This window comes from Phyllostomus hastatus, unplaced genomic scaffold, assembly GCF_019186645.2.
Source record: "Phyllostomus hastatus isolate PE091 unplaced genomic scaffold, TTU_PhHast_1.1 phas_contig_133, whole genome shotgun sequence".
NCBI lineage: Eukaryota > Metazoa > Chordata > Mammalia > Chiroptera > Phyllostomidae > Phyllostomus > Phyllostomus hastatus.
In genome coordinates this window covers 535848-558304 of record NW_025333577.1, presented here as the reverse complement: position 1 = coordinate 558304, position 22457 = coordinate 535848, and the positions used below count along the sequence as shown (strand labels likewise).

Here is a 22457-nt window from a genome sequence, read left to right as displayed (position 1 = left end):
TTACCCCTTTCTCCATCTCCTCTTTAGGACTTTCTTTAGACAGTATTCCAATTTTTTTTTTTTAAGGTTCTCTTGAAATGCCTGGGCCCCATTCACTGATGCTTTGGCTAAGATGAAAGCTGATGGTTCTGCCCGCCGAGGCAGCTATGCAGACCCACGCAGTTGGGACAGCCAGCAGCATGGGCCGAACGAAATGGCATGCGCCTTGCTGCAGACAGTAGTCGGAGAAGCGGACCTTACAACACACTAACACTCTGGTGGAGAAATGACCCAACAGGAGACATAGAAGGAACACCGAGTTTATTGGAAGTTTCACGTACTTTAAACGCCACGGGAGTTGTCCAAAGAGGGGGAAATACAAAACTAAGCATATGACTTAAAATAATATTAGGATCTTCTCCACCCCTCCACTAAGAACCAGAAAACCTATTTTATATAAAACAATAATTCCTTATTACTCAGCCATAATGAAAAATAAAGTGTTGTCATTTGTGGCAACATTGATGGACCTAGAGGGCATTATGCAAAGTAAAATCAGTCAGTCAGAGAAAGAAAAATACCATGTGATTTCACTTATATGTGGAAACTAAAGAACAAAATAAATGAAGAAACAAAACAGAATCAGACTCAGATACAAAGAACAAATTGGTGGTCACTAGATGGGAGGAGGGGGCTAGATGAAAAAGATGGAGGAATTAGGAAGTACAGATGGCCAGGTATAAAAATAGTCACAGGTATGTAAAGTACAGCATAGGGAATATAGTCAATAATGTAATAGCTAGTGTAGAGTGTCAGGTGGGTACTAGAATTTTGGGGGGATCACTTTGTAAGTTATATGTGTCTAATCTCTATGTTGTACACCTGAAGCTAACATAATATTGTATATCAACTATAATTGTTTCCTTTTAGTTTGTTCAACTCTATAGAAGTAACATTTCTGTTGCTGTGATTAATATTTAAATATAAAAATGTAGATCTTTAAAAATGTACTACCACACATCTGAGGGACACATCCACCACTGTGAATGCATCAAGTGCAGGGACAGCAGAGAATTCATTTTGGGAGCAGTGTCTGAGCTGGGCCTACCAGGCAATGAGGTAAGGGATGGCCTTTCCAGGTGACTGGAAACCAGTATCAGGAAGAGAGTCACATAGTGTGGCATTACTGAAGCTTTCACAAATGAGAAGGGAGCTCTGGTTAGGTGGCTCAGTTTGTTGAAATGCCCTCTCATACACCAAAAACTTGTGGGTTTGATTCCAGATGGGACACATACCTAGGCTGTGGGGTTGATCCTTGGTCAGAACACATACAAGAAGCAACCAATGAATGAATGAATTAGTGGAACTAATCTCTCTCTCATATATATATATATCAATCATATCTCTCATGTGAGAGATATCTCCCATATCTCTCATATATATATATATATATACATATATGTGTGTGTATACATATACATATACATATATATATATACATATACATATGTATATATACATACACACACACACACACACACATATCCCATGGGAGGGCCTTAATATCACACAACATGAACCGCCCCCCCCACTTCTATGCATAATTTCCAGATGTGGTCTGAAACATAGGTTGGAATTACCTGACCACAATTATACCTGAAGTTTCTCTCATACTTCCTGCAGTTGCTGTATTTGAAAGATCTCATCACTGTTTTTACCACCTATGAACAAGAATCGAGAGAAGGCTGACAGACAGAAAAGAATGTCTCTGGGGACAAATAGGAGGTCTATCATAGGTAGATGTTAAGGATGAATATTCCCAAACTGAATTCCTATTCAATGCATATGTAAAAGCATTGATAAAATTTGCATGCTCATCTAGAGAAGAATACTCATGAACTCACCACCCGAGCTAAGATGGGGAACATTACTGGTACCTTATAGTTCATGGCATGGTCTCATTTTTAAACCATCAGCACCTCAGGTGACCCGTTTCCAAAGGGATGCTACAATTCTCTGGGTTTTCATTACTGTTTTATCACCTATGGATGTAACCCTAAATGAAACATTTAGATGATTCTAAGGTGTGGTTAATAAATTTTAGGTATCACATTTTAATTCTACATCTGTGGCCCTGGATGGTGTGGTTTAGTGGATTGAGTGTGGGCCTGTGAACCAAAAGGGCTGCCAGTTCAATTCCCAGTCAGGGTACATGCCTGGGTTGCCAGCCAGGTCCCCAGTAGGGGGCCCACGAAAGGCAACCACACATTGATGTTTCTCTCCCCTCTCTTTCTCCCTCCTTCTCTCTCCAAAAATAAATAAAATCTTTAATTCTACATATGGGATATCATTCCTCATTGCAAGGACCAAGTGATTTTTAAACATTTTTCTCTTTTTTAGTTAAGCAGCCTAAACTCTGGAAGAATAACCAACCTTAGACAGGTATGTCCTAAATTCTCAACAAATAATCTAATTTAAAAATACACATCAACTATTATCTTACTGTTTTAAAATTTTAATTTTTAAAGAGAAAAATAAGATGTATTAATTTTCTAGAAGTTACAATTTTTAAAAAAATTTCACATGTAGAAAAGTGCCTAGCACTCAAAAGTGCTGATGGTTTTTTGTAATTTGGGAGCTTCAGGACATCTGGAAATTTAGGTTTCAGTTTGTGTATTGAGATTACACAGGACTCAAAAGGAGCTGATCAGATCTGCATCCTTTCCAAACTTGCAAATTTGTGTCATCAATATTTTGTATACCCCTACAGCCTGGTAAATCTTTAGTCTTAATGGATAATAGGTTTAAAAAAAACTCAGTTGGATTCTCTATAAAACCTGCCCTTTGCTAATCTTTAGTCAATTCTGGAAACTTAGTTTTTCCACTTTAGGAAGTGAAGTTCAATTAAAATTTGAAATTTATTGGCAACAAAAATGTAAAGTGTTTAACCTCATTTTAAAATGCCCTTTATATGTGCTATTACAGCCTCCTCATTTTTAATAATGCTCTATAGCTGGGGTCCCTAACCCCCAGTCTGTTAGGAAGCCACCAAGAGCCAAGCTCACCTGAGCTCCACCTCCTGTCCCCCTCTCCTTTTTCCATCTTCCACCAAACCCGTCCCTTGTGCCAGAAAAGTTTGGGACTGTTGCTCTATAGTATTTTAATGAAATTTGCTAAATGTTTATACTATCCTTTTAAAGAAAAGACTTCCAGGTTGATAAAACCTACTTTTCTGTTCACACATTATTTTCTTTAATTCTGTTTATTGCTAAGTTAGGTTCAGTTTCTGGCTTCTCAAACAGTCTCTGGTTTCTGCATTATTTCCAGTGTCACCATTTTCTGGTCTATAAATATAAATGCATTGAAGCTGGTCACTTTTTTGAGTACAGACAGAGCCATATCTGTCAGGGTTTGACCTCACCACATTGTAGTGTTCTTCTTTCAATGAGCAAGACATACAACATAAAAATACTTGGTTAGTATCTAATGCATTACATTTTTACCTGAGTTAATGGCTCTGTACCACTTGTTACAGACTTCTCCACAACTTCCTCAGATTGTTTGATAGTTAAATGCTTAACTGTTGTTTTAAACATCAAGGGTTTCATACATTATTTGCTGATGCACAATGACTGATAAATCCTTGAATGCTTTTCTTTTACTCGTGGTATATTCTTCAGTGTGAATTTTCCTTAAAAAAAAAAAATGAATATGAGCCCTGACCAGTGTGGCTCAGTTGGTTGGGTGTCATTCCCCAAGGTGAAGGGTTCCATTCCTGGTTCCATTCCTGGTAGGGGCATGTGCCTAGGTTGTGGGTTCAGTCCCTGGTTGGGGCAAGTACCAGAGGCAACTGATCGATGTTCTCTCTCTCTCTCTTTCTCCTTCCCTTCCTCTTTCTCAAAAATAAAATTTTTAAAAAACAAATCAGTATGAAATTTCTTTAAACTTACATCTCACATATGTGGTATTCATAGGGTTATTTTCTCTTATACATTCTTTTATGTACATTAGGATGACTTTCCAAAATTTATCCACTTATATAGTTTCTTGCTGCCATAACAATAATTAATGGCTGACAGGGTTGAGGAGTTTTTCTACATTATCATATTAATATGATCATTAGTGATGAATGGTATAATGCATTTGCTGGTGAGTGTAACATGAGTTGAATAAAAAGCATTTTTGCATTTGAAAAGGTTACTGATAAATTATTAGATGTTCCTTGACAGATGAGACTAGTGAAGTCTTTCCTTCCCTTGTTTATGGGGGTTTTCTGTAGCATGAACTCCTTAACATTGAGGATGATGACAGTGCCTGAAGGCCTTCTCACGTTTCTTACAAACATTAAGAATAAATTTTCTGCCCTGGCTGGGTGGCTCAGTTGGTTGGAGTGTTGTCTTGCACACCAAAAGGTTGTGGGTTTGATTCCTGGCCAGGGCACATACCTAGGTTGTAGGTTGGATCTTGGGTTGGGTTGCGTGTGGGAGCCAACCAATCAATGTTCCTCTCTCTCATTGATGTTTCTCTCTCTCTCCCTTCCTCTCTTTTAGAGCCATAGCCATATCAATAGCCATATCCTTAGGTGAGGATTAAAATAAATAGATAAACAAAAACATAGCTTAAGGCTGTTTTCACTTATTTAAAAAAAAGGAATGAATTTTCTGATGTCACATAAGTTGTGAACACTGCCCAAAGTCCTTCCCACAATGTCACAATGTATAGTTCTAAGGTTTCTCACCAGGATGGGTTTTTCTGATGTTGAGGAAGATATAAACGATGCCAGAAGGCCTTTCCACATTCTCTTCATTGAGAGGGTTTCTCGACCAGTGTGAATTCTTTGATACTGGATGAGGTGTGGGGTAACCCTAGATGTTTCCCATATTCCTTACATTCATAGGGCCTCTCACCGGTATGAGTCTTCTGATGTTGAGTAACAACTAGTGTCAAGTGACTAAAAGCTTTTCCACATTCAGTGCATTGAAATGGTTCTCACCAGTATGGATCCTCTGTGGTTGAGGAAGATACGAGAGATGACTGAAGACCTTTTCATGTCCATTACATGCACACGGCTTTTCACCAGTATGAATTCTTTGATAATACATTATGGGTTCTTCTGAAGGCCTTTCCAAAATCCTTAAATTCCTAGGACTTTTCTCCAGTATGAATTCTCTGATATTGAATAATGATTGGTGTTAATTTTCTACATCTGTTTCTTTTTTTCTCCTAAAGAAAATAATCTGCCCTGGCCAGGTGCTCAAGTTGGTTAGAGCATTGTCCCAATACACCGAAGTTGTGGGTTTAATCCCTGGTACATACAAGAATCAACCAATAAATGCATAGAAAGTGGAACAACAAATTGATGTCTCTCTCAAATCAATTAAAAAAGTTAAAAATTATAAAAATGTATAATCTGACTGCATGGTTATTTTGAGGAATTACTGACATTAAAAGAAGTGAGGTAGGCAGAAAGGTTGAATCACACTTTGAGAATCAGAGCCAGAGAGGTAGTATTCTGTTGCTGTAACAAACAAAAGGGAAAAAAGATAGAAAGACTTATTCCTGCATGCCTTTTTTACATCTTCAAGTTTTTTAATCATGAGGATATCCTGTTGATTCAAAACATTAAAGTTTTTAAATAGAAATAAACAACTGAGAAGTACTAAGGAAGCAGTATGTAGAAAAAGATTTCTTTGGGCCAGAAAGAGAAAAAAGGACGGGACTATCTAAACCTATGCAGCCTAAGTTCCTAGATTTTGAGGATAGAAAGAAACTTGAAAAAAAAATTAAGTTTATTGATTTGAAAGAGAAACATTGATTTGTTGTTCCACTCATTTATGCATTCATTGGTTGATTCTTGTATGTGGCTTTACCAAGGATGGAACCTGCAATTTTGGCATTACCAGGACAATGCTCTAATCAACTGAGTTCCTGACCAGGGCAACCTGTGCTATTTTAAGCCACTAAGTTTTTGACAATTTGTTACAGCAACAACATGAAACAAATACACCTATCTACATAAGCTAAGAGAATCAGATCAGCTTTGGGTTCCTCTTCAAGAAGACCAGAATTCAATGAAGGGACATCTATGGACTACTGAGAAAACAACTACAATCTGAAAATGTTCTGCCAAAAGTATAATTTGTAAGGATACAAGAAACTTTTTTTCTGACATGTAAGGATTCTGAGAATACCAGCTATATACCATTTATTGAGATAAATATAAATATTCAATAAAATAGTCTAACCATGTATCATTTGATATAGAACTATTCCTGATGATTGGGAAAACAATGAAAGGAAATGGTAGCCAGCAATAAGTGTTACTCAGTATGTTTAAATTTAAATGAAAATCATAAGTGGGAATGACAGTAATGGAAGCATCAAATAAATGAAATAGAAGCAAAAGTAAAAGGTTTAGGCTAAAAATCTTCATTAAGTTAGGGAAGGGATAAAAAAGAAAACAAGGGTGGTGACTCTTCTTGGAGAGTGGCAAAGAAAATGGTAGGTGACAAAGTGTAATAGTGCTCTTATTCTGACCAAATAATAATGGGAAGATCACCCTGACTAGTATGGCTCAGTGGGTTGGGCATCCCACACACCAAAAGGTGGCTAGTTCGATTCCCAATCAGGGCACATACCTGGATTTCAGGCCAGGTCCCTGTTTGGGATGAGTGCAAGAAGCAACCCATTGATGTTTCTTTGACACATTGATGTTCCTCTCCCTCTCTCTGTCTGTCTCCCTCCCTGTCTTCACAAATAAATAGAATCTAAAAAAAAAAAAAAGCAGATCACCATCTCAACCATAGTGGTAAGTTCCAGTTTAGCAAGAGAAAAAGGGAATAATGAACCAACATAAGAAAAGACCAAGATAATATAAATGCAAAATAAAAGGAATAAAGGAGATTTAGCACACTAAACAAAAATATTAGTTTCCCTATAGAAAAATTCAGTGTTTCAAAAAATCAGCGTGATTTTTTTTTTAAATGAAATAACTAAAATGACAGGGGTTCAAAATAAACGGATGGGCAAAAACATACCAGCTAAACAAAGATACAGGATGGTAATAAAATACAGAGGATCACACTAGGTCATAACTGGCAAATTTTTCTTTTCAATCCTCACCTGAAGACAGCCTATTGATTTTAGAGAGAAGGGAAGGGAGGGAGAGGGAAACATTGATGTGGGAAACATACACTGGTTTTCTCTCCTATGTGCTCTGTCTAGGACCAAACCTGAAACCCAGGCATGTCCCCTGACTGGGAATCAAACCCACAACCTTTTGGTGTACAGCATGACACTTCAACTAAGTTGCACTGGCCAGGGTGGCCAGACAGTAAACACAGGCTTTGTGGCCAGTCTTCCTTGCAGCCACTCAGTTCTGCCAGTAGTACACAACAAATAAATGAGCATGGCTGTTCTGATAAAACTTTATTTATAAATCAGGCAGCAGGCCAGATTTGGTTTGTTGATCACTACCCCTGGCACAATAGGATATTATATAACGATAAAAGGTATGATTCATAAATAGGGCTTAAGTCATAGTCAAACAACATAAATTAAAAAGTAAAAATCTCTGGAAATTCATGATCTTGGTTCAAGAAGTTCAATTTTAGCAAATTCTGATCCAATATATCAAATAATATGAGAACATGGAGAATTTTGTCATTATAATCCACAGGCTTAAACAGAACCTTGTATTCAAACAAACAAAAAATAGTATGTAGTGTTTTTCAATGTTAAGGAACATAAACATTCAATCTTGTACTTAGCCACAAAGAAAAATGTCAAATCTTAAAAGGTAGGTATTGATATCTAGGCCATATTTACCAATCATACTAAAATCTGAAATGTTATAATTAAGGATGTTTATGGCTGTGAGTATACAAGATATCCAATTAAAATGAACTTTAGCAATAAAGGTTTATTTTTCTAAGAAAGCATCAAAGAAAGTTTCAAAATTGGTTTCTAGATCAGCTTCTGTTTTCTCCTCTTGATCCCAAAATGGCTGCAGCAACTCCAGACATCATGATCTCATAGAAAAATGTTTAATAGCAGAAAACAAGGAAAGTCTTCCTAATACATGTCTCTTCTGAATTAGGAAAATCTTTCCTAGAAGCCCAGCAGGTCCCTGGAACACAGTGGCCTACCTGAGCTGCAAAGGAGGCAGAAATTATCCTCTGACACCTTCAGATTCTAAAGCAAGACACAGATGCTGCCAACAAGAAGGGGAATGGGATATGGCTGCTAGGTAAGCAACCAACCCCTTCTCTCTGCAACATGTTATAAGATAACCCAAAACAATCAAACGACATGGAAACCATCTGCTAAACTTAGTTTACTCTTGGGTCAGGAAGAAATGAAAACTTAGATTGTTGTAAGATGACCACATTCTACTTTGTTATTTTGTACTGACTTGTTCTTTTATCATCTGGATGCTTGGTGTTCTCTTTTCTGGCTTCTTGAATAGTACATTTAGAATATTTAAGTATAATCTTACAGGTTTTCATGTTTCACGTGCATTTAAAGGTTATAAAAATTACTGTGAGTAGCACTGCCTGGTGTGGCTCAGTCGATTGAGTACTGGTGTATGAACCAAAGGGTTACTGGTTCAATCCCCAGTCAGGGCACGTCTTGGTTGTGGGGCGGGTCTCCAGTAGGGGGCACTCAAGAGGCAACCACACATTGATGTTTCTCTCCCTTTTCCTCTCTTCCCCTTTCTAAAAATACGTAAAATCTTTAAAATTCCTCTGAGTGGCACCAACCACACCTGTCTGTTAGAATGTACAAAAACTCTCCTTGTCTCTTTGAGAGAAACATGGATTTTTTTGTTCCCCTCAGTTATGTATAACATAACAATATATATATTGTTACAATATATGTTGCAGAACAATATATATTGGGGGAACAGTATATATATATTGGTTGTTTCTTGGATGTGCCTTGACCAGGGATTAACCTGCAACCCTGTCATTCATTCTTCTTTACTGTTTATGGTAACTGCATGATTTATTTTCTTGTTACCCCAAGAGTAATTCTGCTGTTTTAGTTACCTTTTCACTTTATAGGAAAATGAAAACCTTCGGCTACTGTTAAAATTATTACATGGTAGTTAGAAAAGGTGAATCAAGAATGTGTTAAGAGACATTTTTCCCAACCGTTCCTTGCTTCTTTGACTATCATGGTCTAGACAACTTGTATCCATAAAATTTTCCTTCAGTATGAACTTTATGACTTAGGAGAAGGGACAGCTCTGAATGAAGGCATTCTGACTTATGGTACATTCAAGTCTTATCCCAAGATGGAAGGACAAAGCTGTGATTAGCCTAAGCCAATGGGCTCTCCCCATTGCTTCCACCCATGTGGTTGCTGGCTAACATAATTTCTCTGATGATCAACAAGGGGTAAGTGCTGATGGAAGGCTTTTCTACATTTATTATATTCACCTGTGTTTCTCTACTTTGCATTCTCTGGTGCTGAACAGTAGCTGAATCACAATGGAAAGTCCTCCCCTCTTCCTTATAGTCACTGGGCTTTTCCTCAGTGTGAATGAGCTGATGCTGAATGAGCTGTGAGCAGTGGCTGAAGGCCTTCCTACATGCCTTACATTCGTAGGGTTTCTCACCCGTATGGATTCTATAATGCACAGTAAGGTGTGAGACCCGTTTGAAAGCCCTACCGCACACCTTGCACTGGTAGGGTTTCTCTCCAGTGTGAATTCTCTGGTGTTGCTTAAGTTGTGAGCTCACCCTAAAGGCCTTCCCGCAGGTCTTACATTCATAGGGCTTCTCACCAGTGTGAATTCTCTGATGTCGAATAAGGGTTGAGCCCTGATTGAAGGCCTTCCCACAGTCCTTACATTCGTAGAGCTTCTTGCCAGTGTGAATAGTCTGATGTTGGATCAACTGAGACCGGTGACTAAAGGTCTTCCCACATTCCTTGCAGGCATAGGGCTTCTCACCTGTGTGAATTCTATAATGTACTTTAAGATGTGAGATCCGATTGAAGGCCTTCCCACACTCCTTACATTGATAGGGCTTCTCCCCAGTATGAATTCTTTGATGTTCAATCAACTGGGAGCTCCGACTGAAGGCCTTGGCACAATCCTTACATTCATAGGGTTTCTCACCAGTATGGACTCTCTGGTGTTGTATGAAATTTGAACCCGAATTGAAAGCCTTCCCACATTCCTTACACTCATAGGGTTTCTTGCCAGAATGAATATTCTCATGTTGAATTAGTCGTGAACCATATTTAAAGGCCTTCCCACACTCCTTACATTTATAGGGTTTCTCATTAGTGTGAATTCCTTGATGGTTCATAAGGAAGTCCTCTGGCCAGAAGTCTTCGCTGCCATCATTATATGTATAGGATTTGTCTCCAGGATGGATTTTCTGATAAAAAGTAAGGGATACTTGTGGGTCAAAAGTGGGCATTTCTTCATGATTGATTATCATTTGACTCAAATGTCCGTCTGGACTCCCCTGCTGTCTGTCACACTGGTGTCTGCATTCCCAGTCATCTTGGAAACTCGAGTATTCGGGACAACTTGTAAGGCTTTCTGTTCTCTCGTACCCGGGTGACAGCACTTCACAAACGGGCTGCTTCAGAGATAAGACCTGAGTATCATATCTCGACTCCAAGACTGGAAAAAAACAAAAGAGCAAGAATATATTAGTTTTTTCCTTTTCCAGAAAAAACAACTTGTATAGTAAAAATTTAAAAGTTTGGACTCAGGATAATACCTATGGGCTCCTGAATGTGACTAAGCAATTAGAAAACAAACAGTATAAAGAAAGAAGAGATACCATAAATGAGTGAGGTGATGAAGGAGGAGGTTATAAGAGCCATTCTTGGAAATGTCCTCTATCTCGACTGTGGTGGTGGTTATATGTATACATTTGTTCATACTCATCAAAATATTACACTTCAAATTTTAAGTATTACTTTAAGCTTTAAATATAAACTTTAAACATTATACTTTAAATATTCAACATTACATTCACTGAATATAAATGACTACCTCAATAAAGTGGATTTTAAGAAATGACAGTGAAGGTGGTTGGATCTTCATCTGGCCAAAGGAACAGAGTGGGGTATCTGTTTGTTGGGGGCTGTCGTGCTTTGTGGGGACCTATGATCACCTGTCCCCTGGAAGTGTAGTAACACAGTGACAGTCTTCTGCTGGGATGCCTTCTACCTCTGAACTTCAGCTGAACACCAAGAATGGACCTGGTGTCAACAGAACCTGTCTCTCTTGGTCCTTTTCACTGCCTTAGGTGATCTGCGAAAAAGGAGGGCCTGCTTCCTTGTTTAGAGAATCAGACTCCAATTTAATGGGGATGGCATCTTCTGAAATTCTCTTTGCTGCTCATTCAAACTGCAAGGAATTGAATGGCGTAATGGATCCTGATTCCATCTGGTACACGACTTCAGCTGCAGTAGTCCATTTTACTGCAATAACAGGAACCCACTCACTGGGCTAGTAAAGAAATGGTTATAGCAAGAACTACCTAGGGCAGGGGGCAGAGAGCAAAGGTGCTCATAAAGAGTATCAGCCCTGGCTGGTGTGGCTCAGTGGATTGAGCGTAGGACTGTGAAGCAAAGGGTCACCAGTTTGATTCCCAGTCAGGGCACATGCCTGGGTTGCGGGCCATGTCCTCAGTCAGGGGGCATGCAAGGCAACCACACATTGAAGTTTCTCTCCCTTTCTTTCTCCCTAAAAACAAATAAATAAATAAATCTTAAAAAAAAAAAAAAGAATATCTGATAGTCTTGGCTGGGTGGCTCAGTTGGTTAAGAGTGTTGTCCTACACCAAGGTAGTGGGTTCAATCCCTGGTCAGGGTACATATAAGAATCAATCAGTAAATGTGCGAACAGGCTGAAGAATAAATCAATGTTTCTCTCTCTCTTTCCCCCTTCTTCTCTCTCTTAAAAACAAACAAACGAACAAACAAACAAACATGACAAAGCAACAGTAATTAAAACAGTATGGTACTGGCACAAAGGCAGACATGTCAACCAATGGAACAAAAATAGACAGCCCAGAAATAAACCCTCATGCATGTGGTCAGATGATCTTTGATAAGGGTCCAAGACCACACAATGAGGAAAAGATGACAGTACTGCTTTTCCACAAATGATGCTGAGGAAATTGGATATGCAAGTGCCCAAGAATGAAGAAGGATCCTTAGCTCACAACAAATATAAACACTAACTCAAAATGGATTGAAGACTGAAACAAAGAACCAAAACTATAAAGCTCCTAGAAGAAAACATGGGGGAACAGTTCACAACATTGCATTTGGTGGTACTTTCTTGGATATTGCACCATAAGCAAAAATAGACAAACGGAACTACATCAAACTTGAAAACAACTAGGCATCAAAGGAAACAACAGAGTGAGAACACAACCTACAGAATGGAAGAATATATTTGCAAATCATATATCTGATAACAGGTTAATACCCAGACTATATAAAGAACTCCTACAACTCAACAACAAAAACAACTCATCCTGATTAAAAATATGGGCAAAGGACTTGAATAGACATCTTCCCAAAGAAAATACATAAATAGTCAACAAACATACAAAAAGATGCTCAACATCACCAACCACTAGAGAAATGCATACCAAAATTATGAGATTCTACCTCTCAGCCATGAGCATGGCCACTACTGAAAAAACAAACAACAAAACAAAACAAAAAAAGAACAGAAAATAACCACTGTTGACAAAGATTCGGAGAAATTGGAGCCCTTATGCGCTGTTGGTAAAATGGTGCAGTCAAGGTGGAAAGCAGTATGCACGTTCCTAAAAAAATTAAATATGGAACTACCATACAACCCAGCAATTCCACTTTTGGGTATTTAGCCCAAAGAAGTGAAAGTGGACGGTGAGAGAGATATCTGCACACCTATATTCAATGCAACATTATTCAAAGTAACCAAGATGTGGAAAGAGCCCAACAGTCTATCGACAAATGAATGGACAAAAGTTGTGGTGAATATAAACAGCCTTAAAACAGAAGGAAACCCTATCACATGCTACGATGTGGATAAACTATAAGGACATTACGCCGGGTAAAAAGAAATCAGACACAAAAGGCCACATATTGTACGGTTCCACTTATGTAAAATATCCAGAGTAAGCAAATCTATAGACACGGACAGCAGATTAGTGATTGTCAGGGGCTGGGGGGTGCGAGGGAGAAGAATGAGGAGTGACTGTTTAACAGGTACAGGGATTCCTTTTGGGGAGCCTCTCAATGCCACTCTTCTGACACTTTGGGTCACCAAATGTTTGTCGTTTTACCCTCACATCAAGCAATTCTCCAGTTCCCTGGTGTCCTAGAAAGTTAAGTCAATTTTCATACTTCCTACAGAGAGCGTCCAACCCTGCAGGTAAAGGGCTCAGTCTATAAGACTGCCTCTCCCCACCTTCCTTGCAGAAGAACCCAGCACACCTGAGAGGCTTAGTTCTTTGTCCTCCATTTGAAATTCTCTTACAATATGCTGTATGTTGTGAAAACTGTTTATAGATATGTTTTTGGTGTTACGTTACATTGTGACATTGGTTTTTAATCACGGAAGCTTTTACCCCTCCTGGGACACTTGGCAATGTCTGGAGACGTTTTTGGTGGTCACAATCGAGGGCAGGGCTCTACTGGCCTGTGGTAAGTAGAGGCCAGGGAGGCTGCTCACCACCCCACAGCGCACAGGATGGCCCCCTGCGGTAAAGAACAATCCTGCTGGGAATGTCAACCTTGCTGAGGTTGAGAAATGCTCCATCCCGAGCAGGAGCATCCTGGGCAGAGGGGATAGCAAGGATGGAGGCCAAGGCAGAAATATACCAGCTGTGTCAAAGCCAGAGTGCAAGCTACCACAGCAGAGGTGAGGGGCTGTGACACACACCACATGGACCGCCAGCCTGAAACAGTTACTGTCTGGCCCTTGAAAGAAAACACTTGCCAATCCCTGTGTTGATGGGGCAGGGAAGAGGCTTATGCAGCTGTAACCAAATGAGTGATGGGGAGCGTAGCAAGAGAGAAAGTCAGAGTGGATGAGACCAAAGAGCAACACAGTTCAACAGAACTTTCTGTGACACTAAAAACGTTCCACTCCGCACGGTCCAACACAGTAGCCACTAGCTACACACGGCTACTGCGTGTCTGGTATGTGGCCAGTGCCACTGCAGAATGAAATTTTATATTTTACTTAATTTTATTTTTTAAATTTTGGTGTACTGATTTCAGAGAAAGACAAAAAGGGAGGGAGAGTGGGAAGGAGGAAGAGGGAAGGGAAGAGGGAGTGGGGAGGGAGGAAGGGGAGGAGAGAGAGAAAGAAACATCTATTTGTTCTTCCACTTACTCATGTATGTATTCGTTGACTCTTATATGTGCCCTGACCAGGGATTGAACCCACAACCTTTTGGTGTACCAGAAGGTGCTTCAATCAATTGAATCACCTGGCCAGAGTGCATCAAGTGTTTTTGACTTGAACAAGATGAAGAATCAAGTGCCCTGTTACCAAAATATAGAACGGGGAAGAGTAGACTTGTCCGGGCGGATCAAAGACTCCGTTTAGGACTTGTTCCCTTAGGCATGCTTGGTGAACACCCTGGTGGCCACAATCTGAAGGCAGTTGGATATTAGTCGCTGGAGTGTGAGGGAGACACAAAGGTGAAGGTAACCATCTGTGTTCTCTGCCAGAACTTTCTGCAGTGATAGAGATGTTATATATCTGTGGTGTCCAGGTGTACAGTGGCCACGAGCCAGAAAGTGGCTCCTGAACATTTGAAATATGGTAGTTGCAACTGAGGTGCTGAAGTTTTGAATGTATTTCATTGTAATTAATTTAAATTTCAGCCCTAGCTGGTGTGGCTTAGTGTACTGAGCACTGGCCTGTGAACCAAGGGATCACCAGTTCAATTCCCAGTCAGGGCACATGCCTGGGTTGTGGGCCAGGTCCCCAGTGGGGGGAGCGTGAGGCAATGACACACTGATGTTTCTCTCTCTCTTTCTCACTCTTTCCCCCTCTGTCTAAAAATAAATAAATACAATCTTTAAAAATAAATAAATAAATAAATAAATTTCGATGACCACACAGTGGTGCCATACTGGACAGGCCGAGTATGGATGGTGTTTAGCATGGTAATAGGGAAGGTCCTGAGGAGTGGGAATAGACAGGAAGGAAGAGGCCCACATCTGAGCCTGACATCTAGAGAAGGTAAGAAGATCCAAGAGAGGAAGCTGAAGGTGGTTTAATAAGCAAGGTGATGACAGAAGTACTGATGACCTAAATATACAAATGCTTCAGGAAGGAAATGACATTTGTCCAATGCTGCTGACAAATTGCCAGAGATGACAACTGGGACCTGACCACTGAGTTTGGTAACTTGGAGGAAACATTTTCTACCCCCAAGGACCTGCTTCTTCGCTGACCAGCTGGACAGTTTTCTGTTGTGGCTCCCCTCCACCTGCCCATGCCTCACTTACCTGGGCACAGGCCTCCGGTCACTGCCTCCTCCACCCTCCAGGGCTCCTTGCCTTGCTCCAGGAAGGAGATCACATCGGGTTTGGAAACGGCAAGATCTGGACCTGAGAAAGAACATGACACCTGGTTATGTTGCGGGGCCCAGAATTTGGATCTAGGGCCTGGTTATCAAGAACGAGAGGCCATTGCAGGAAGGGACAGGGGAAGATATGACAGTCATCTGAGGGCTGGGAACAATGTGGCTTCAACCCAGGGAGCTGCCCTTGAACCACTCAAAGGGTAGCCCAAAACTGACAAGGAAGGAACAGCTTTGCCCAATGGTGACCTGCAAACTCCCAGAGCAGGGGCCCTTACCCAGTGAGAGCAGGATGCTATAGATCTCCAACATGACGTCTCTGTACAAGTCCCTCTGAGCAGGCGTCAGCTGTTCCCACTCTTCTCGGGAGAAGACGACGGCCACATCCCTGAACAAGTCTGACCCCTGCAATGACAGGCAGGTGTGTTATGTGCATACATCATGGAAGCGTCTCTTAGTTGATGATGAGAGGTGATGCAGGAGGTCTCTGCAGGAATGAGATGTGCTGGTGGAAAAGACCAGGGCTGGAGGCCTCTGCTGCGAGCAAATGGCAGGAGAACAAGGGCGTCAAGAACACCTGAACGTCCCTTTTTACTACAAACCAAAGCTCTGGTACACAGGTCTGGGGTGAAAATGAAAATCCAGCTAATTGGAGTTTTCCCAACTATGAGTTACTCCGTCCTTGGCATGTACTGAATTCTCCGTATGACACCTAGAATTTCAACTTTTATAGAATTCAAAAATAAAACCACCCAAAAAACAAAAAACAAACCAAACAACTCAAACAAATGTTTTTTGATAGAAGAGGGCAATGGGAGAAGATACTAGCTGCCCAGTCCTCTTACTCCTGAAACTGGGAAGCTCTAAGAACCAGATTCTTGGATGGAGATTCAGTGGGAAGGTTGGTTCAGGATAAGGAAAGCAAGTATTTACATGATCTTAAAACTCACGATGGACATGACTTTCAGAATTTCATGGGCTGATGAGGCCCCCTCGAGGCTCCTCTCTTGGGGAAGAGCCGAGTCCTGAGACGGCAGAACTGGGGAAAAAAATAGCAAACATGAGAGACCAGGCTTGCCTTGCACTCCCTAAAATGCCACAGTTGCAAGTTCCCATCCTCCCCATCCCTTGAATCCCCACCTAACAACAAATTAGAGGGAGCTGGGACAAAATATAGCCCTCACTCAGGTTCAAAAAACTCAGCTTCAGCTACTGCAAGTACAAACAGGGAACCAATAGCCTTTCCCATTTCTCCTAAATACCCAGAGAATTCTACCTTGTCACTGATGGAAATCTGAGATGGGGATACCCAGACCTGGTCCAGTGACAGAGACCACATGGTGTCCCAAGGACAAGGAGGGCTGTCCTCACCCTGGCCAAGTAGCTCAGTTGGGTAGAGCATCGTCCCGATACACCAAGATTGTGGATTTGATCTCCAGTCAGGGAACATACATAAGCATAAATAAGTGGAACAACAGATCAATGTTTCTCTCTCTCTCTGTTTCTCAAATCAATTAAAAAAATATATATATATAAAAAGAAAAAGGGAAAAAAGGAAGGCTGTCCTCAGACGGGAGGAAGAGAGAACCTGCCTGGCTCAAATCAATCCTGCCAAGAATAAAGTCTTTCCAGGACCTGGCCACTTAACTCTCTCAGACCCACAATGTAACACCTTCAGAAGTCTCCCCGGCACTCCCTCAACTTCCAAATTCACAAAGAGCCCCACAGCCCTACTTAAGCCTTGGTGGACACCATTTTGTAAATCCTGCCTAGAGTCAACAGATGGGGTGTGGGTACAGAGAGTAAATTAGATGGAGCAGGTCCCTGCACAGAGATAACAGTGCAAATAAGTCACTGCACAGAAATAACAGTATGTGAAGCTGCATGGACAAAATATTTTCTGGAAGACAGAACCAGAAATTAGTACATAACAGCCCACAAGTAGGTGAGTGGTTGAATCAATCAATGTGAGCCCAGCCAGATGAAGGACATCAACTGACAAATGAATGACATTCAGAACTGGACTCTTTGTACAACATCAAGACTTTCAGGAAAAGAAATAAAACCTACCCACCTAGGGACACATGGGCAAAAAACCAAAACAAAACACAAAAAAACCCCTAAAAAATTGGAATAGACAATGTTCAAGTGTTGAAAGTGATGTCCTTTATCGACTTCTTGAGCTGTTTATGGAGGAATTTGGGACAGTGCCCAACGTGTCAAAAATATATACATATTTTTACAAATATTTAATTGTAAGCAACGTGTGAATGAAATAATTATAAATGTTCCTTGATGTCATGTTACGACTTTTTTCTCCTATGACCACTGTTTTAGCATTATCTGTAACATTTTACGGCATGAATGCCCCAGGATTTCCTCAACCCTTTCCCCAGATTTTGAACACAATCACCTAAAATATTCCCAAGTATATGTCTCTGCTTCTAAATCTTCTGGGATCTTGCAACTCTTTGAATCTCATGAAATAAGACTTCCTCCCGAAATTTTTTTTTTTAAAGTGAGTAAAAAAGAACGCAAAACACCCTCAAGCATTTCCGTCGGGTCGTGACCCCTTCACACCCACCTAAGGGGTCTGGGGACTCGGTCGTGGACCGTGACGCCAAAAGGGAGCGCCAGCGGGGACCGATGGGAAATGTAGTCCAGAGCACGGTAACCCGCAGACCGATGCTACGGCGAGACATTCCGGTTCCTCCCAGGCCCGAAACCCGCCCGGGCGCGGCGCCCGTTGCCGCAAGATCCCCTGAGCGCCTGGGAACCTCCGGAGCTCCTCACCTGCCGCCTCCTCGGGTCCAGCTGTCACCGCGGCTGCGCTCCCCCACAGCCGCAGCTGAGCTTCCTCCTCAGTACCGGCGGACTAGCCGCCCGGAGCCGGAAGATGGCGCATACGCACAAAGCCGCGCCGGTGCTGCATCCCAATTGGGACCGCATCGCAGTGTCTCCTGGGAAACGTAGTCTCTGTGTAAAGGCTGTAGCCAAGAGGTAAGACCGGATATCGCGATGTTTCGTAGTGGGCGGGACCTGAAAGTGCATGCGGATTCCTGGGTGGTGTGGGGGCGCGAGGGAGAGTTTTGTTAACGAGGGTTGGTGTGTGAAGGTGTGTGTGTGGAGTGTGCTCTCTGCATGCTATCGTCTCTGTTTGCGGTTGTGTGAATGGCCATGATTGCGTGTGCGGTGTTTCTTGTGACGGTGTATGTCATGTTTGGTTCTGACCTGGTCGTTGGTGGTGACATCAGATATTTCAGATCATAACGTGGTTACTTTCGATCTCTTGAGTTGTTAAGGCCCGTATGGAGGCCCATCCTGAGCTTGTCAGTTTTATTGGTGGTTCCTTTTTTGTCCACGATCGGAACCATTCAACGCTTGTTTGTGACTGAGTAAAAGAATGGGTGAACAAATTGTCTCATTTAGTAAGTCATCATTTCTGTGGGGCAGCCATTTTACCAGAAGGGTTGGTGGGGGGTGAGGGGGGAAGCCCGTGAGTTTATCTGATAACCAATTTTAAAAATTTATATTTACATTGAAACAAATATAGACTGGGAATGGGAATACGAAACTGGCAAAAATGTTCCAAATGAGACGACATCTAGGCCCAGTTCCCGGCAGTCGACTTCTGTGTGTGGAGGCATGGGGACCCTTGGGCTTCACACATAAGGGTTCCACACATTCTGAAGAAGCGTGGCCCCCTGTAGTTAGGAGTCCCAGTCCTGGGTGCTGGTTAGGCCTTGTTATGCCTGGCCTCTGAATGAGGAAACCTTTCCGGTCGGTGCTATTTATGCTAGAACCACATCCAGAGTCTCCCTTGGAAACAGACAATTTGAGTATGAGTTATCTTCTTGTGCCAAAAAGGGAAATGCTTAAACAACATCAGGGAGGTTTCCTTTCTCCCAACTACAGTGGTGTAATTGTACTAAACTTGCTGGCCAGCTCTAAACAGAAAACTAGATAATGTGTAAGAAACCAGTCTCCAGACTTTGGACAATTGGTTATGCAAGATGGGAAATAAAGGCATTCCTGCAGTCGCAGTGGCTTTCTCAGACCTCAGAGCAGAGAGAAGGAACCAAGGCAGAGCACTGATTTGCTCAGTTGATGCAACACAATTTGGGGAAACTGATGTGACTGGAATTTGTGGGTCAGAGTGTGGCTACAAGGCCTTAGTACTTATGGGTGGAGGAAATGCTGCTTCTGGTTTCTGAGTGGTGGATGAACCAGTGTGGGGTCTTGGACAAAGGATCTCAAGAGACAGGACAGGCATCATGGTACAGTGGACAAGAGATTCAACTCTGGAGTAGAAGAGACAGAAGACATGATGCCACAGAGGCTATGAAGCCCCATGGAAACAGCCAAACAAAGAGACTCTAGACCCTGGGCTAAGACCTGGAGGAGATAGGGTACGATGGTGCCCACAGGAGGTCACTAGACCATTCCAGGCTTGTGCTGGGGTAGACATTTTCAAGAGATAACTACAAGGAATGGAATTAACATCAGAACTTCTGGTCAGTCCTATAGGCAGAGCATCAGGCCTAACTAGGAACAGATTTGAGCAGGACCACAAAGCATGGCATAACGAGGCTGAAGGTGAGGAACCTGAGGTCCAACAGTAAGGGCAGGTCATTTGTGGCCAGGCAGTGTGACCAGACTGGACTCGGATCTCAGGTCCATAAACTGGGCTGTCTTCTCTGCTTATCCTGACCTATGGGACTCAACTACATTTCCCAGAAGTGACCATGGCTCCAAGCCAGTGATCTACCTCTTCCAGTGAATGTCCACCTCAAATCTAAGGATGGTGGCAGAGTTGTTGAAAAGGGGTTGGATTCTTACAATGCAGGAGGTTGAGCTGGGGAATTTTGACTGCCCATTTGGATAAGCAGAAAAAACCACAAGGAAGACTGGGTGGAGCACACATAGCCTTTATTACTCACGGGAACCACCAATGGACTGCACCTCCCTGAGTCAGACTTGTTTTAATGGGTCCCAGACAAAGGGGGCACAGTCTTGCATGACTCTAAACTACGTTACTTCAGTGTGTACGTGTAGAAAGAAAAAGGTCAATAGGCAGTCACACGACAAGAAGGCACTCCCAAAATGAAATGAGGGAATTAATAATCTATTTCCAAAACAATACACATTCCTTCTGGCCTGGGGACTCTCTGGCCAGCTTCCCATTAGGGGTGTTGGAAGAGCCATTAATTATCCAGCTCAGCCCCATGATTCTGTATATATTTTAAAGTGGAGTTGACAGGATTTGCTGATTGGGTGGAGTAGGATGACAAAGAGCAGTAGTCAAGGATAACTACAGGGGTTTCTGAGCTGAACAACCAGAAGAACAGTAACATCAGTGGGATAAGAAAACCTGGAGAGGAGTACATTTGGGGAGGTAAGATTGGGTGTTTGGTTTGCAATGTGACAGACTGAAATGTCTGTCAGATGTACAGGTAGAAATATGGAGTGTCGTTTTAGGGGAAAAGTCTGAACCAAAACCTTAAATTAGGAAATGTTACTTTCAGATAGATAAGTCATAATTGAGGACTAATGATGTTGAGCATATTTTAATTTGTGTATCTTCTTTGGAGAAATATTTATTCAATCCTTTGCCCATTTTAATACTGTTGTGTTTTTATTTGTCACTTTGTGTTCTTTACATATTCTAGATACAAGCTCTTGTCAGCTATCTGAACTGATTTTTGACAAAGGCACAAAAGCAATATAATGGAGGAAGAATAGTCTTTGAACAAACCATGCTGGAACCATTAGACATTCTTCCCCCACCCCCACCCCACCCCACCCGCAAATAAAACTTTGACCTCAAACTTACTTACAAATATTGACTCATAATAGACCATGGACTTAAAATTGCTCCATATTAAGCCATGAAAAACATAAATGTATTGCATCTTCATTGTGCCTATTGAGGGCAAAATAAATGTGTCTGGCTCTCAGGATTCCATATTCTATCTCTGCTGCTCAAGATTATGTAATTAATTATTAGATTAAACTTAGATACAGTGGCAGACATCTGCTCATTGCCAATTTGAAATTGATAAATATGGTTTTATGTAAATCAAAGTTAAGTTTTGATTCACTTTATTGCCAAGCTTTGTAGAGGACTCTGCCAACAGAAACTTACAGAGACAATGTCTGAAAATGAAAAATTTTGCCACAAATCTTCAGGCCCTTTCCTCATATATTTGTGAAATATGGAAAAGGCTGCAAAAACCTGGTGGTCTACTAATATGTCTCACCTTACATAAAATTTGTCTATATGGTTTGGAAAAAGCAAGGGGGAAGATAACCAGAATTTCATCAAACACAAAACCAACTACCAATTTTGTGGATTGTGTTCCTTTAACTTTTTATTCATAGGAACAGTTTTCTAATATTGAATCTTAATGTAATTGTAACAGTTTTGTTCCTACTTAAAAAAAAAACCTAAGATATATTTTCACATACTACTTCATCAGTTTTTCTTTTTATAAATCATAGTTTTCAGATTACTTATTTAATCATTGCTCTACTTGTAGCCATATTGTTTATCTCAACAACTTACTACTATATATAAACAGTGCTTCAATTACATTTTTTACTTCCTCCATATAAAAATTCCCAGATCAGCCCTGACTGGTGTGGCTCAGTGGATTGAATGACTTCCTGTGAACCACAGGGTAGCTGGTTTGATTCCCAGTCTGGGCACATGCCTGGGTTGCAGACCAGGTCCCCAGTAGGGGGCGTATGAGAGACACACATGGATGTTTCTCTCCCTTTCTCCTTCCCTTCCCCTCCCTCTAAAAATAAATAAATAAATAAATAAATAAATAAATAAATAAATAAGTAAATAAATAAATAAATAATCTTTGCTTTTTGTCATTGGTGACTTTGGTGGGACAAGTTATC

General features: G+C 41.2%; 1 protein-coding gene across 2 annotated transcripts; it reads right to left on the bottom strand.

The window, feature by feature from the left end:
• Nucleotides 1–7399: 7399 nt before the first annotated feature.
• On the bottom strand, nucleotides 7400–18476 carry ZNF582 (zinc finger protein 582). 2 transcript variants are annotated; one of them, XM_045850759.1, is made up of 5 exons: nucleotides 18342–18476; nucleotides 16482–16587; nucleotides 15827–15953; nucleotides 15475–15576; nucleotides 7400–10621 (listed from the first exon to the last, which is right to left on the bottom strand). In XM_045850759.1, the coding sequence occupies exons 3-5, from the start codon at nucleotides 15858–15860 to the stop codon at nucleotides 9303–9305; spliced, it is 1455 nt and encodes a 484-aa protein (XP_045706715.1). In that variant the 5' UTR covers nucleotides 15861–15953; nucleotides 16482–16587; nucleotides 18342–18476; the 3' UTR covers nucleotides 7400–9302. The 2 variants fall into 2 exon arrangements, with proteins under 2 accessions (XP_045706715.1, XP_045706705.1); XM_045850749.1 differs by having other exon boundaries at nucleotides 16499–16587.
• Between the last annotated feature and the right edge of the window lie 3981 nt (nucleotides 18477–22457).